At 38.4% G+C, this 17,500-nt stretch overlaps 1 protein-coding gene across 9 annotated transcripts in view; it reads right to left on the reverse strand.

The window, feature by feature from the left end:
* The window catches only part of st3gal3b (ST3 beta-galactoside alpha-2,3-sialyltransferase 3b), a 158,265-nt gene that overhangs the window by 96,444 nt on the left and 44,321 nt on the right, over positions 1-17,500 (reverse strand). For all 9 annotated transcript variants that reach the window (XR_007438566.1, XR_007438565.1, XR_007438571.1 and 6 more), the window contains one exon: positions 5,889-5,983. Coding sequence is in view for 1 of the 9 variants with exons in the window: in XM_049476650.1 (XP_049332607.1) it covers positions 5,889-5,983 (95 nt within the window). In the remaining 8 variants the exon portion in view is untranslated. The remainder of the gene's footprint in view (positions 1-5,888; positions 5,984-17,500) is intronic.

The following is a 17,500-nucleotide window of genomic DNA, read 5'->3' on the forward strand; positions in this document are numbered from 1 at the left end:
ATATTTTTAATTTTAGAGCAATAAATAAATAAAAAAAATCATCTCACTTTTGTGAATATATTATGTTTTATATGATTTTAAGGGACAATTTAGGACATAAAAGCTCAAACTATAAGTATAATCCAGTTCCTTTTCAATTCCTTTTTCATCTTTCGCTCTATTACATTCACTCACGACATCTTAGCAACCTTAGCATCTGTGATCCCACAGCGACTCCCTCGCAACCACCTACCAATTCCCAATAAACCACTAAACACCACCACAGCAACTGCCTAAAAATAGAGCACTCATCTAGAAAGCTCTTATAGCAACACCACAGCAACCACCTGGCAGCGGTTGCATACAGTGCAGCAGAGCGAGCCGAAAAACTGCATGTTTAAGTTCATTTTTACAATTTTTACGCACTTACTGTAAATGAACCTAAATAAAACATTTCCCACCACTTTACAGGACTACAGCTGTACAGGACTAGTATAGCAGCTGAGCTTTTTCTATGTTAGTTTTGTAGTAGTTTTTGTTTTAAAAGCAAGAGAAATTTAGATTTACATTTAGGCTATTATTTAATTTATTTAATGTTAGGTTTTAAGTATTACGCAGTTCTGTGGGAGGCTAGTGGGAGTTGTGATGTCTGAACAGTGAACAGTGAATTCCAGGGGGAGGAGCTTCCACAGTGACTCATCAAACACAAGCGTGCACAGAGTAAACACAAAAAAAGACGTCCAATAACCCGTAAAAAAGATCAGACAAAACATTGCGCAATTTTCTGATTTCAGTGTCTGAAGATGAGTCAGACACTGAAAACATCTTCAAACGTTGAGCAATGTTTTGTCACGTTATGAAAAAGCTTATATATAATATATATATATAAAGATATGGACAGACTTTTTTGTAAAAAAGTTTTTTTATATAACTTTCTAATGATAACTGGACTAATAGAAATGCTTTAAAACTACTTGGAATAAAATATTTTTTCCTTTGACTGCAATTTGCGTTTTTTTTATTATTTTACCTTTTTTTTCATTGGTTAAAAAAAGTTTCTAGAAAATACATTTTATTCAAATATATACCTACTAATAATAAAGAATTATAGAATCTGATCATTTTGAAGTAGTCTCTTTTTGTTTGTGTGTATGTATATATATATATTTAGTAACTCCTGCTATGTTTGCCTTTGACTAATTACCATAAATATATATGTATATATATATATATATATACACACACACCTTAGTGCATCTCAAAAAATTTGAATGAAGATGTGGATTTCATTTTCCAGCAGGACTTGAAACACTACTCACGCTGCCGAAAGTACCAATTGGTCTTTAGATTTTTTTTTATCACTCTGTGTGTAAAATAATACTTATATAATAATTACATAAAACAAAAACATATATACAGCTTTGGAAAAAAAAAATAAGAGAGCACTTAAAAATGATGAGTTTCTTTGATTTTACCAAATTAAAATCCTCTGGAATATAATCAAGAGGAAGATGGATGATCACAAACCATCAAACCACCAAACTGAACTGCTTGAAGTTTTACACCAGGAGTAAAGCAGCATAAAGTTATCCAAAAGCAGTGTGTAAGACTGGTGGAGGAGAACATGATGCCAAGATGCATAAAAAACAAACTGTGATTAAAAACCACCAGGATTATTCCACCAAATATTGATTATTTCTGAACTCTTAAATAACTTCATGAATATGAACTTGTTTTCTTTCTTTGCATCATTTGAGGTCTGAGAGCTCTGCATCTTTTTTTTTCTTTTGTTATTTCAACACTTTCTCATTTTCTGTAAATAAATGCTCTAAATGATGATATTTTTATTTGTAATTTGGGAGAAATGTTGTCTGTAGTTTATAGAATAAAACAACAATGTTCATTTTACTCAAATATAAACCTATAAATAGCAAAATCAGAGAAACTGATTCAGGAATTACTCAGCTAAAATAAATAAAAAACATTAAAAGAAGAAGGTCTGTCCTAAAATTGGCAGCAGGGGGAGAAATATCTATTTTTATATTTCTGTCTGAGTCGATGTGAAAAGCTGGGAGTCTTTTCACGACCCACACGTATCACCTCTCCACCTGAGCAGCGCTGAAAGAGCGGGAACACTGCTCCCACCATCCGGAACCCGGCGTATTGTAAACACGGCGGCGCTGTATAGAAATCCTGTGTGATGGAGCACATGCTGCTCTCAGACCAGCACAAAGATCACGTTCACCATCAACAGCTCACCAACATCTCACCAACCTTCACATCTAATCTCACCATCTCCAGCAGCTGCTCACAATCCACACAATCCTGATCTAACACACTTTACTTTACTGCAGATACAATAACTCCATTCACTCTGCTCAGGAACCTTCCTCCACCTTCAGAACAGAACATCTGACTTACCTGAGCTCTGGGGTGAAACGATTACTCGAGCAATTCGAGTTACTCTATTTCAAAAATTGATCTTGTACAAAACAATAAGGGAAAAAAATGAAGAAAAAGCAAAGAACAAATAAGATAAAAGTAAAATAATGTTCGGTTTGGATAAAACGTAAATGTGTTATTTATTTATTTATTGTATACTTTATATACTACATAATGTAAATGTACATATATATGCTACAAGCAATGCCACATTGTATCGCATGCAATAATTTTGCCAAAAAAATAAAAAAAACCTGAGACCTGCTGAATTAAAAGTTTGTAAAATACTGTAAAATATTGTGTCTCTTAAAAAACTGTGAATTTGGGTGAGTAAAGCGCTTCCGTTTATTTACAGTAAGCTTAGATTTCCAAATTTCTTCAGCACTAAGGCTGGAGCACTAGCATTTTTGGCTAACCGCTAGCTAGACACCGCTGAGAAACCCTAAGTGCTGCAATAAGCCAGGGCGATATCAGCTAACGGTTCTTCCCACGTAGCTTTTTTAAACACGGTAAACACGCAGACTACAGTCTAACATACTCGTATCTGAACTCCGAAAGAGTTAGTGCTGTTAGAGGCTAATGCTAATGCTGCTCCAGCAGTGCTAGCTGGGGTTAGCAGCAGACTACAGTCCAATAAACTCACCTCTGAACGGTGAAAGAACTAGACCTGCAGTTAGCAGCTAATGCTAACGATGCTCCAGCAGCGTTAGCCGGGGTTTATTTAAACATTTATACTGTTAAACCTCAGATCTTACCAGATACTATTCTTACTTTGTCTTGTCCATCAGTCAGCATGATATGTGTTATTTACTTAGATTTTATAAATGTAGGTAAGTAAATGTATTTAAGTAAAACCAAATCAAACAAATCAGACAAAAACACTACTGCTGCTTAAGCCACGCCCACAACGTTTCTATTTGTACTGGATCAGATTCAGAACTTTGACATGGCCCCATCCCAAACCTTAAGTCTTCTTTATTGATTGATCTATTATTAAACTATTGTTTAGTAGAACCACTTTTGAGATTAGGGTCATTGTCCTGGTGCATAACCCAAGCTCTGCTGAGATTCAGCTCACATTCAGATAGATAGATAGATAGATAGATAGATAGATAGATAGATAGATAGATAGATAGATAGATAGATAGATAGATAGATAGATAGATAGATAGATAGATAGATAGATAGATAGATAGATAGATAGATAGATAGATAGATAGATAGATAGATAGATAGATAGATAGATAGATAGATAGATTAACAGAGTAAACTGCAATGTGCAATGACATCGATTACGAAAGTGACTGATGTGACATAGAAATATAATATAATATAAATATGCATACGTTACAAGACAGTTCTAAAAAGAGAATGTGAAAATGTGAATACCCAATCATGAGTAAGGTATACTTTAATGTAAGCGAGGTTGGGGAAGTGTTAATATAAATAATTAAAGGGGACATGAAACACTTCAAGTATTTCGCTTAATTCACAAGATGTATTTTCACTCTAACAAATTTTATAAGTTTAACAGTTGTCAGTGAAGCGGAATTAAAATAATAAGCAATCTAAATGTCATTTTTTTAAGTAAGGGCAGCGCCATCTTGTCCCAGCGCTGAAAGTGACGTCACGAGGTTGGTTCTCGCACGCCTCACTACTATAATCTATGAGAATACCGTAATTTAGCTCCTCAATAAATAATAAAATCCAAACCAAAACTCAATGCAGAGCGGGGGGGCACTTTTGTATTGCCCCTGTGTGTAGTAATACTGGGAGTAGTGAATTTTAATAGCGTGAGGAATGAGAAATATTCACTTTCACTTTCATACCTTCAGCGGGGCTCAGCGCTGAAGCGTGAGAATCCTCCGGTTAGCTGCAATGCTAGGGGTTAGTGGCGAGCACTTTCTAGACCAGGACTATGTGAAGGAGAGGGGTTTGAGTCAGGAGCATTAGCGCCGGATAAATAAGCTGCAGTCCGAGGCTTTTTTCCTCCGTTTTTTATTTTTCCTCTGATCAGCTGGAATGTACAGACCGTCCGAATGGGTAACGTTACTATGAGAGCAGCAGCTGTGAGCCGCACCAGCCAAACAACACGCCCACCCAGCAGAGCAGCGAGAGGTACCGTTACCGAAAGTCTAGATAAAATGACAATTTAAAGATAACATAGCTAGCGTTAGCTACTTAGCTAGCTATCTTATTCTAGCTAGCCAACGCTAGCTAACTAGCTAACACTAACCAGATGAAGCTAAGTACCCTGTAAGCATTCTAACTTCTAAACTGAACGGTTTATCAACCAAACAGCGCCTGGATGTTTCAATATCCACTTAAATCATGTTCGTTTCATTCAGTCTTAATGAACTCTGGACTTTACATGTTAAATAGCTAAATGTATATAAAATAGCTGGTTAACTGGATGGTAGTACCTGCTGTGGTCGCGCTGCAGGGTTCTGCACGGCTCCACGTAGAGAGAGAATAAACACTCCCAAAACGTCTCGCTCTCAGAAAAGCATCTGAAAAGTTCTGCTCAGGTTTATACAGAAAAGATCTCTGAGCAAATGCTCCATGTTAGCCTAGTTCAGCTTCGTCTTCATCCATAATCTCCACAAACAATACGCTCTTTTCCTCTAGCTATATGCCTGGGATCTTAAACCAACCAACCTCGTGACGTCACCAGTGCTGCACGGGCAACATGGCGGCGCCCTAGCTCAAACGTAACAAACATAAATATATTATAATTTAGTGTGTAAACATTTTATATAAAAAAATCCCCCCCAGATAAATTCCATTATATTTAATACTTTAGAAAACTTGTACAAACTGAAATGTTTCATGTCCCCTTTAAGTTGTTGAATAATGTCCAAGTGGTGTGACTGGGTTAAACTCAGTCGGCAGCAGCATCCCGTCCCCGATGGGAGGAGTTAAAGAGTCTGATGGCTCTGGGGATGAAGGATTTTCTGAGTCTGTCTGTTGTGCAGCTCTGTGACCGCAGTCTGCCACTGAACACACTCCTCTGCTTCATGATGGTGGTGTGAAGTGGGTGACTATCATTGTTCATGATAGAAAGCAGTTTATCCAAAGTCCTTCTCTCAGCTATTGTAACCAGAGAGTCCAGCTCCATTCCAACCACTGCCCCGCCCCTCCTGACCAAGATATCCTGAAATTTTCCTTCAAAATTTGCTGGTATAATTCAGAATTTATGCTTTCATCAATGGAGGCAAGACCTCCTGGCCCAGATGCAGCAAAACAGGCCCAAACCATGATATTACCACCACCATGTTTCACAGATGGTAAAAGTTTTTAATTAAAAAATAAATCGTTTTTAACACACAGATCAGATAAATTGCTGATTAATATTGAAGTAAAATCACTTAATTTAACATCCAGCATAACTGTCATTATAACAGCTTTACTAATTTACACACTGAAAAACACTGTTTTTGTATTACATATTCAAAAAAGGTCCATACCTTGAGACTTGAATCCAAATGGAGGTAAGAATTTGGTGACTTTCGCTAATCGCTTAAAGTTTCTGTCGAGGAACATTGGTGCGGGCTGTACAAACCTACAAAAACAAGAAGCAGAAGAAGAAGAAGAAGAAGAGACATTATTACATATTACAGTGAAAGACATTCTAACATCACAGCACTGAAAAATACACATCAGTCATCAAGTCCTTCGGTTAAACCACTGTTGAGCTCAGGGTCATTGTCCTGGTGCATAACCCACGCTCTCCTGAGACTCTTCCGTCAGAATTTGCCAGAATAATTCAGAATTCATTGGTCCATCAATGACGGCAAGACCTCTAGGCCAAATCCATGATACTACCACCACCACCATGTTTCACAGATGGTATAAACAGTTTTTTTATGCTAAAAAAAGAGTTTTGCATTCTCTAAACATAACGATTCTCATTTAAACCAAAAACATCTATTTGATCTTATCCGTCCACAAAACCGACAGCAGCAGTTTTGTCCTTGCAAACAAATTAAAACTGAAAAATATATATATTTTTTGGTAAAAATATAGATTTCTCAGCATAATCAGACCATGATCATAGACTTTTACACTTAACATACAACAATATACGTATTACCTACTGTAGTGTATACTGTATATACTACATAATGTAAATGTACATATATATGCTACAAGCATATATTCAATGCAGAATTCTAAATAGTAGGGGTGTGCAACATTGTATCGGATGCAATAATTTTGCAAAAAAAATGTGCATTTTAAGAGACACAATAAAAAACCTGAGGCCTGCTGAATTAGAAGTTTGTAAAATACTGTAAAACAGGGGTGTCCAAACTACGGCCCGCTGTTTTTTAGAAATAGAATGAAAGTTGGCCCTCTGTTAAGCAGGTTTTTATAATGTGAGATTCAAAGTTTGAACGCTAGGTGTCAGAAACGGGCCAAAGAGTCTAAAAGTGGAGAGAGTGCGCATTTCTAGCCAGAAAAACGGTCCAAAGACTCTAAAAGCGGAGAGGGTGCGCATTTCTAGCGCAGAAAAACGGGCCAAAGAGTCTAAAAGCGGAGAGAGTGCGCATTTCTAGCGCAGAAAAATGGGCCAAAGAGTCTAAAAGCGGAGAGAGTGCGCATTTCTAGCGCAGAAAAACGGGCCAAAGAGTCTAAAAGTGGAGAGAGTGCGCATTTCTAGCGCAGAAAAACGGGCCAAAGAGTCTAAAAGCGGAGAGAGTGCGCATTTCTAGCGCAGAAAAACGGGCCAAAGACTCTAAAAGTCGTCGTAATTAAGGAGTTTAATATTAAGAGACATCATGAAATTAAACATCATTTTGAAAAATCTTAGTTTACACAACACTGTCAAAGATAAAGATAGTAAGTCAAGTAAAATGATGTGTAAATGAAAGTAATCAGTAAAAAGTATTATTTAAAGTGGTATATTTCATTATTTGTTTTATTACAGAGTCTGTGGTCCATGACTTCAAATATATTTCTCCTTCTGGCCCCCAACAAAAAAAGTTTGGACACCCCTGCTGTAAAATATTGTGTCTCTTAAAAAACTGTGAATTTGGGTGAGTAAAGCGCTTCCGTTTATTTACAGTAAGCTTAGATTTCCAAATTTCTTCAGCACTAAGGCTGGAGCACTAGCATTTTTGGCTAACCGCTAGCTAGACACCGCTGAGAAACCCTAAGTGCTACAATAAGCCAGGGCGATATCAGCTAACGGTTCTTCCCACGTAGCTTTTTTAAACACGGTAAACACGCAGACTACAGTCTAACATACTCGTATCTGAACTCCGAAAGAACTGCTCCAGCAGTGCTAGCTGGGGTTAGCAGCAGACTACAGTCCAAAAAACTCACCTCTGAACGGTAAAAGAGCTAGTGCTGTTAGCAGCTAATGCTAACGATGCTCCAGCAGCGTTAGCCGGGGTTTATTTATACATTTATACTGTTAAACCTCAGATCTTACCAGATACTATTCTTACTTTGTCTTGTCCATCAGTCAGCATTATGTTACATATCTGGTAAACTTTATTTACTAAATAAAAAAAATTACTATACTAATTTACTAATTAATTCTATATTATTTATTACTATTATATATGTTTAAAAGGTTATTTGTACTGTTGTTCATTCTATTTGTGTTTATTAAGTGCTTATAAATGTTTTAAATTATTAACCGTTAATAAACTCAGTTATGAACTATTTATGAACCCTTTATAAAGGAGCCTTTTTTTTAAAGTGGTCCCATAAACCCTAACTCAGTTTAACAGTATAAAAACAGTATAAATCACAGATCCGCTCAGTCCTGCAGAGAGCTGGAGTCTGAGAGAGGTTAATATCTGAGGTCCGGTTCTGACTGACCCGTGTTCAGAGTGTAGAACAGCAGAGTTATAGCATCAGGAATTAATCACCGACCATCCAGCCCGGACCAGAACCCAGCCAAAGATCACCTCCCAGCCCCACCTCCTCGCTCTGCTCCTGGAAGCTAAGGGTAGGATGGATGCTCCAACCTCCGACCTGCATCCCTGACCATCATCCTTTATCCTTTATCTTTATCCGTCCCCTTAAAGCAGGGGTGTCTAAACTACGGCCCGCGGGCCATTTGCGGCCCGTTTCCTTTTTGGAGCGGCCCGCGAGGTATTTTAGAAATAGAATGAAAGTTGGCCCGCTGTTAAGCAGGTTTTTATAATGTGAGATTCAAAGTTTGAACGCTAGGTGTCAGAAACGGGCCAAAGAGTCTAAAAGTGGAGAGAGTGCGCATTTCTAGCCAGAAAAACGGTCCAAAGACTCTAAAAGCGGAGAGGGTGCGCATTTCTAGCGCAGAAAAACGGGCCAAAGAGTCTAAAAGCGGAGAGAGTGCGCATTTCTAGCGCAGAAAAATGGGCCAAAGAGTCTAAAAGCGGAGAGAGTGCGCATTTCTAGCGCAGAAAAACGGGCCAAAGAGTCTAAAAGTGGAGAGAGTGCGCATTTCTAGCGCAGAAAAACGGGCCAAAGAGTCTAAAAGCGGAGAGAGTGCGCATTTCTAGCGCAGAAAAACGGGCCAAAGACTCTAAAAGTCGTCGTAATTAAGGAGTTTAATATTAAGAGACATCATGAAATTAAACATCATTTTGAAAAATCTTAGTTTACACAACACTGTCAAAGATAAAGATAGTAAGTCAAGTAAAATGATGTGTAAATGAAAGTAATCAGTAAAAAGTATTATTTAAAGTGGTATATTTCATTATTTGTTTTATTACAGAGTCTGTGGTCCATGACTTCAAATATATTTCTCCTTCTGGCCCCCAACAAAAAAAGTTTGGACACCCCTGCTGTAAAATATTGTGTCTCTTAAAAAACTGTGAATTTGGGTGAGTAAAGCGCTTCCGTTTATTTACAGTAAGCTTAGATTTCCAAATTTCTTCAGCACTAAGGCTGGAGCACTAGCATTTTTGGCTAACCGCTAGCTAGACACCGCTGAGAAACCCTAAGTGCTACAATAAGCCAGGGCGATATCAGCTAACGGTTCTTCCCACGTAGCTTTTTTAAACACGGTAAACACGCAGACTACAGTCTAACATACTCGTATCTGAACTCCGAAAGAACTGCTCCAGCAGTGCTAGCTGGGGTTAGCAGCAGACTACAGTCCAAAAAACTCACCTCTGAACGGTAAAAGAGCTAGTGCTGTTAGCAGCTAATGCTAACGATGCTCCAGCAGCGTTAGCCGGGGTTTATTTATACATTTATACTGTTAAACCTCAGATCTTACCAGATACTATTCTTACTTTGTCTTGTCCATCAGTCAGCATTATGTTACATATCTGGTAAACTTTATTTACTAAATAAAAAAAATTACTATACTAATTTACTAATTAATTCTATATTATTTATTACTATTATATATGTTTAAAAGGTTATTTGTACTGTTGTTCATTCTATTTGTGTTTATTAAGTGCTTATAAATGTTTTAAATTATTAACCGTTAATAAACTCAGTTATGAACTATTTATGAACCCTTTATAAAGGAGCCTTTTTTTTAAAGTGGTCCCATAAACCCTAACTCAGTTTAACAGTATAAAAACAGTATAAATCACAGATCCGCTCAGTCCTGCAGAGAGCTGGAGTCTGAGAGAGGTTAATATCTGAGGTCCGGTTCTGACTGACCCGTGTTCAGAGTGTAGAACAGCAGAGTTATAGCATCAGGAATTAATCACCGACCATCCAGCCCGGACCAGAACCCAGCCAAAGATCACCTCCCAGCCCCACCTCCTCGCTCTGCTCCTGGAAGCTAAGGGTAGGATGGATGCTCCAACCTCCGACCTGCATCCCTGACCATCATCCTTTATCCTTTATCTTTATCCGTCCCCTTAAAGCAGGGGTGTCTAAACTACGGCCCGCGGGCCATTTGCGGCCCGTTTCCTTTTTGGAGCGGCCCGCGAGGTATTTTAGAAATAGAATGAAAGTTGGCCCGCTGTTAAGCAGGTTTTTATAATGTGAGATTCAAAGTTTGAACGCTAGGTGTCAGAAACGGGCCAAAGAGTCTAAAAGCGGAGAGAGTGCGCATTTCTAGCGCAGAAAAACGGGCCAAAGAGTCTAAAAGCGGAGAGAGTGCGCATTTCTAGCGCAGAAAAACGGGCCAAAGAGTCTAAAAGCGGAGAGAGTGCGCATTTCTAGCGCAGAAAAACGGGCCAAAGAGTCTAAAAGCGGAGAGAGTGCGCATTTCTAGCGCAGAAAAACAGGCCAAAGAGTCTAAAAGCAGAGAGAGTGCGCATTTCTAGCGCAGAAAAACGGGCCAAAGAGTCTAAAAGCAGAGAGAGTGCGCATTTCTAGCGCAGAAAAACGGGCCAAAGAGTCTAAAAGCAGAGAGAGTGCGCATTTCTAGCGCAGAAAAACGGGCCAAAGAGTCTAAAAGCGGAGAGAGTGCGCATTTCTAGCGCAGAAAAACGGGCTAAAAGTTGTCGTGATTAAGGAGTTTTATATTAAGAGACATCATGAAATTAAAAATCAATTTGAAAAATCTTAGTTTACACAACACTGTCAAAGATAAAGATAGTAAGTCAAGTAAAATGGTGTGTAAATGAAATAATCAGGAAAATGTATTATTTAAAGTGGTATATTTCATTATTTGTTTTATTACAGAGTCTGTGGCCCGTGACTTCAAATATATTTCTCCTTCTGGCCCCCAACAAAAAAAGTTTGGACACCCCTGCCTTAAAGGAACAGGGCATTTTACAGGAGGACTCCTGAGCCATCAACCATGCACCATTCAGCTTGATTTAGGGCTGTGTATCAGTGTGTCTTTGCTATCAAAACGACAGGAAAAGTACACCTTGCTCATCTCAAAAAGCAAAGCAAAAGGTCATGTAATAATTCTCTTTATTAATGATGGGTGTGGTTAATTTTGGGCGTAACGTGAAATAAAACCAATCAGCTTGTCACATGTTCATCATTCCCTTTAAGAGTCAGGTGAGCTCTGATTTTGGCGGATTGCTATTTTAATGGTGCAGCACATCTTCTTAAAGGGAGCCTCCTGTCTGATTTTGGCTTTACGCTATCTCTGACGTAATTTTGTCTTGTGTCTAGTTTTGTGAAAACTTGAAAACCAGTAAAGTTCCACCCCTGCCAAAAGAAACCCTATTATTAGAGGAAACACTGCAGTGTTCAACATTTAATCAGCCAGTTCTATATTGACTTGGCTCAATTTCTAAACATTAACTCTTCTTTAATGTATCTTTAACCATTCTTCGGTAGAACCATATTTAAGCTTAGGGTCGTTGTCCTGCTGCATAACCCACGCTCTTTTGAGATTCAGCTGATTTTCAGAAACATATCCTGATAATTTCCTTCAAAATTTGCTGGTATAAATCAGAATTTAGGGTTTTGTTAATGATGGCAACCCTCCTGGCCCAGATGAAGCAAAACAGGCCCAAACTATGATACTACCACCACCATGTTTTACAGATTGTGGAAGATAATTATGCTGGAAAATTATCTGTTTTTATCTGTCACCTCGGTTTTTGTCATCTTGGAATCTAGTAAAGTGCCAGCTCTGCAGAAAGAAACCCTCACACTAGAGGGAAAAGCAGTCAGTTCCATATATTAGCAACACAGTGGCTTAGTGGTAATGCTCTCGGCATTGGGGTCTTGGGTTCAAGTCCCAATCTGGGTGGAGTTTCCATGTTCTCTCTGTGTCTGAGTGTGTTTTCTCCCACAGTCCAAAAACATGGAAATCAGGTAAATTAGATATTCTAAATCCCAGAAAAAATGTATACTCTAAATTGATTTGGTGTGTATGTGTAAAAAGTGTGTGGTATGTATGTAAGTGTGTGCGTGTAAATGTATGTATGACTGTGCCCAGTTATGGACTGGCACTCAGTTCTGGGTGAATGCTGTAGTGCCTGATGCTGTAGTCCTCCAGGTGGACGTGGTTGTTTCCGGTTGAGAGTATGTTGTGCGCTATTGGCTGCTGCTTCTCTCCAGTGTGTGGATGATGAGGGCTGAGTGTGAATGGTTGTACGTAAAACGTGTAAATGATAAATCGCCATTGGGTTTCTACAAAGGCGCTATATATATATATATATATATATATATAAGTCGAATTTCATTCATTTATTCATTTATATGGATTGGCTCTCTGTCCTGTGTAATTGCTGTAGTGCCCGATGAAGTCCTCCAGGTGGACGTGGTTGTTTCCGGTTGAGTGTATGCTGTGCGCTATTGGCTGCTGCTTCTCTCCGGTGTGTGGATGATGAGAGCTGAGTGTGAATGGTTGTACGTAAAATGTGTAAATTGTAAAACGTCCTTGGGTTTCTAGAAAGGTGCTATATATATAAAAGTTGAACTTCAATTATTCTTTAATTCATTTATATGGATTGGCACTCTGTCCTGTGTAAATGCTGTAGTGCTGTAGATGCAGTCCTCCAGGTGGACGTGGTTGTTTCCGGTTGAGAGTACGCTGTGCGCTATTGGCTGCTGCTTCTCTCCGATGTGTGGATGATGAGTGCTGAGTGTGAATGGTTGTACGTAAAACGTGTAAATTGTAATGCGTCCATGGGTTTCTAGAAAGGCGCTATATAAGTTGAACTTCATTATATATCAGTTGCCTAATTTCCGGTGCATTCATACCACTCTTTCACGATGAAGTGCATTAGTGAACACAACCCATAGGTTTCTGTACATGTAGGCTGTATGTGTGGCCGTACAGTACAATAGATGTTTTATGGTTGCAGTGTCTCAGGAGGACTCTTCTCCACTCTTTAAACAGTCTGTACAGTTTAAAAAGGCATGAATGGTGAAGGAGCGAAGAACTCTGGGACGTCCAGCTCATAAAAAACCTGGACGCTTCATAAACACTCAGTCAGGGTGATGCCAGAGACCATTATTCATTCATTAGCTGAACAATGGAGCCGTTCTAAACAATACACTCTTTCTTCATCTCCGCTGCAGACGACTGTGAATCACAGACAGCCAATCACAGACTTCCAATCTTCCATAACTGAGATAAAGTCGGTTATTAACACAAGTCTTCATTTGTTTATTTTTTTCCTACAGTTTTATTATTCAAACAGCCTAAAGAAACAGCTCTGTAAATAATGAAGAGATCCCTTCAGTTTCTGAATCAGTTTCTCTGATTTTGCTATTTATAGGTTTATGTTTGAGTAAAATGAACATTGTTGTTTTATTCTATAAACTACAGACAACATTTCTCCCAAATTCCAAATAAAAATATTCTCATTTAGAGCATTTATTTACAGAAAATGAGAAATGGCTGAAATAACTAAAAAAAAGATGCAGAGCTTTCAGACCTCAAATAATGCAAAGAAAACAAGTTCATATTCATAAAGTTTTAAGAGTTCAGAAATCAATATTTGGTGGAATAACCCTGGTTGGTTTTTAATCACAGTTTTTTTTCATGCATCTTGGCATCATGTTCTCCTCCACCAGTCTTACACACTGCTTTTGGATAACTTTATGCTGCTTTACTCCTGGTGCAAAAATTCAAGCAGTTCAGTTTGGTGGTTTGATGGCTTGTGATCATCCATCTTCCTCTTGATTATATTCCAGAGGTTTTTAATTTGGTAAAATCAAAGAAACTCATCATTTTTAAGTGCTCTATTAATTTCTTTCAGAGCTGTATACTGTCTTGTTCTTTAAACTAAAATTAATTACAAAACAACAATTTAAAAGTATTTATTGAACACCAAAATTGTTCGCCAAAAATGAAGCGCCAAAGTGCCATTCTTCCGTAAAAAGTCTTGAACATGAAAGTGATTTATTTGGTAACATTTTTGATTGGCTTATATTCTCTAAATCACTATCATGAAATCTCGTCTTACAGGAAGACCTGGGAAGGCCCACACAACTCTATAAGTTGTGTGGTGTTATCTTGTGAGGGGGGAAAAAGTAAGGCCATTCGAATATGATGATGATATTACGCCTTAACTAAACTAGCCTTCTATAATCTGCTGCTTAAGGCCCTTCCAAAATATTTCTATTTTATTAAAGTCATATATTTGACTTGGCCCTATGTCAAAAAGTTACTTTTATCCTTGCTTAGGGTCATTGTCTTGTTGCATGACAAATGCCCCTGAGATTCAGCTTATGCTCAATTTCATAAATTAAACCTTAAATTAAGCCTAAATATATTCTGTCTTGCTTTCCAATGGAAGAAAAAGGTAAAACTACAATTTAGAAGTTTTTATTGAACACTGAATATTTTTAACATCCCACAAAACCAACACACCAACAACATATGCTATGGATGAAATGGTAAAAAAAACATAAGTCTTCGGTAAAAAAAATTCTTCAACACATTTCCCTAATTCATTTCACTGAACATGAAAGTGCTTTATTTGCAATTTTTTTCATTTTTTCCATCCTTTAGCTTCCCGATTAGCCTTAACTGAACTAGCCTGAACTGCTGCTTTGGGCCTTCCACAACATTTCTATTTTAACGAATAGAATATCTTTGACTTTCAAAACATTACCTTCATACTTAACTGTTCTATGGTAAAAAAAAAAAAAAGCAAAAAAAAAACCTTGTGTGCTTAGGGTCATTGTCTTGTTGCATGACCCGTGCTCTTCTTAGATTCAGCTTATATTCAATTTCATAAATTAAACAGTCTAAATGACAGAACTACAATTTAGAAGTATTTATTGAACGCTGAATACTTTCACTTCTTAACACTGCATAAACAAGTTGAGCAGTAGAAGCAAAAGTTTCCTACTTTGACTAAAACTAAGGTACATGTGCTGGAATTGGGACGCCTCTAACGAGAGCTTTTACACTTTAGCCCAGTTTCCAGTCAATCACAGCGTCGGCTCGCCGTTCCCCGGTGCCTCGGCTCCGCGGCTCTTCTTTAAAAAGCGTAAGAAAGTATTTTCTGGATCTGAGAGGAACGAGTGGGAGGAAGAATCAATAAGAGAAGCTGTCAGAGCGTAATGAGCGGAAATGATGGAGGAGATAAATGGCGGGAGAATTGGCGAGTGCATCTCCTGGAGGCAGGAGATAAAAGTGTGTCTGTTTCTGATACAAATTGTCGGAGGGCCGGGAACGGTGTGGTGGCTCGGACCCGCGAGGGCCTGCCAAAACAAACGGTGATTAATTAGCGCGTGGCTCCGGGGGCTGGGGCGAGCCGGCGTTATAAATAACCGGGTCCGAGAGCGCCGGGCCCTCGGACGGACGGGGGTCCGCTTGTCAGGAGGGGTCCTGAACAGGAGGCCGGCGCACATTGTGCTCATTTCCTCGCGGCTATCTCTCACTGGGGGCCTTATTTTCATAACCGCCCACCCGAGTTCACGCAGACATTTGATTTAGCGCTCCAACACAAACAGTTTGGGGAAGGAGAGACGGGGAGGTGTTGAAAATAAATCCGATTCCAGGTTGCAGGGGTAGCCGAGGACTCGACCGAGACAGAGTCCAGTCTGAGCTGAGTACACTACGCTCAGGATGCTCAACATCGGCCTCATAATCCATGAAAATTAAGGAGAAAAAGTTCTTTATAAGGGACTTCTCCTGATTGTGGACTCATTTAACATTAAAATAAGCCAATGGTAGAAAGGCGGCCTTCAGTTGCTTAGAAGTCACCTTCGACATCTTCTTGACATGATCATTACTGGTGGACAACCCTTTGGAGAGGAGCTAATAATGATCTTGAATTATTATCGCCTTTGTGCTCAACATCGCTCAACATGGTCCTGATTATCCATGGATAAAAAAGGAGAAAAAGTTCTTTAGGTAATCTTTAAGGGGCCAATCTTCATTTTCACTAAAGCTAGATTAAATATTTGAGCCAGAGCCGAGTCTGAGTTGGGTTTGTTCAGCTCAGGACATTCAGCATCGGCCTGATTATCAATAAAAAATGAGATTAAAAAGTCCTTTAGAAACTTTTCCTGAGAGTGAGAGAAAGGCCTTCAGTTGCTTAGAAGTCACCGTCAGTTCTTGACATGATCATTGCCCGTGGACAACCATGTGGAGAGGAGCTAATAATGATCTTGAATTTGTATCGCCTTTGCGCTTAACATCGTTTAACAAAGTCCTGATTATCCATGAAAAAAGAGGAGAAAAATTTCTTCAGGGAATCTTTAAGGGACCAATCAGGTCAACGAGCACAGCACGCTAATGTTACTTAAACAAGTAGCACGTAGAGATTATCTTCTGTGGAGTAATACATACGTAAGCCGAGCTATTCTTAACATTTTATTCAGTGTTCACTTCTGATTGTGGACTCATTTAACATTAACATTAGCCAATGGGAAAAAGGCCTTCAGTTGTTTAGAAGTTACCTTGAGTTTTTGGTATGAATTTCTTTTATTTGCGTACAATCTGTCTGCCTGTGGATTGAGGGTGTCTAAATACTTTAAAGATTATTATAAATAACTGCACATACTGATTAACAGTTGCTCGGTTTGTAAAATAGTGAATAAGAAATACTGCATGTGAATAAAACTTACAAAAAGTTACTAAACGTTATCAAAGTTGGGCAGTAGAAGCTAATGCTTCATTTTGGCTAAAGTTGATTAAATATTTGTCAGAATACTGCATATTAACACAGTTTGCCACAAATTGTCCTTTATTTGACAGTTTTTTCCCCACATAACTCATACGTTAAGAGCACAGCGTGCAAATGTTACTTAAACAAATAGCAGCTTGAGTTTATCTTCTGTGGAGTAATATATACGCAAGCCCTGCTATGCCCACCATTATTGTTCATTGTTCACTCTTCATAGTCGACTCATTTAACATTAACATTAGCCAATGGGAGAAAGGCCTTCAGTTGCTTAGAAGTTACCTTGGGTTCTTGTACAAGCCCTGCTGTCTTTTTCGTACTTTCACTGCAGCGTTATTATTATTATTACTGCTTTTTGTCTTTATTATGTTTTTTGATGTATTGTGCATAAATAAAAAAATGCCTTAGAGAAGGTCAAACATAACTGCATTTACAGATTAACAGTTTGTAAAATTGTGAATAAGAAATAATGCACATTACTAAAAGGTACTAAAAGATATTAAAGTTGGGCAGTAGAAGCTAATGCTTCATTTTGGCTAAAGCTAAATAAAATATTTGTCAGAATACTGAATAGTAACACAGTTTGCCACAAGTTGTCCTTTATTACACAGTTTTTCCCCCAT

This window comes from Astyanax mexicanus, chromosome 4, assembly GCF_023375975.1.
Source record: "Astyanax mexicanus isolate ESR-SI-001 chromosome 4, AstMex3_surface, whole genome shotgun sequence".
Taxonomy (NCBI): Eukaryota; Metazoa; Chordata; class Actinopteri; order Characiformes; family Acestrorhamphidae; genus Astyanax; species Astyanax mexicanus.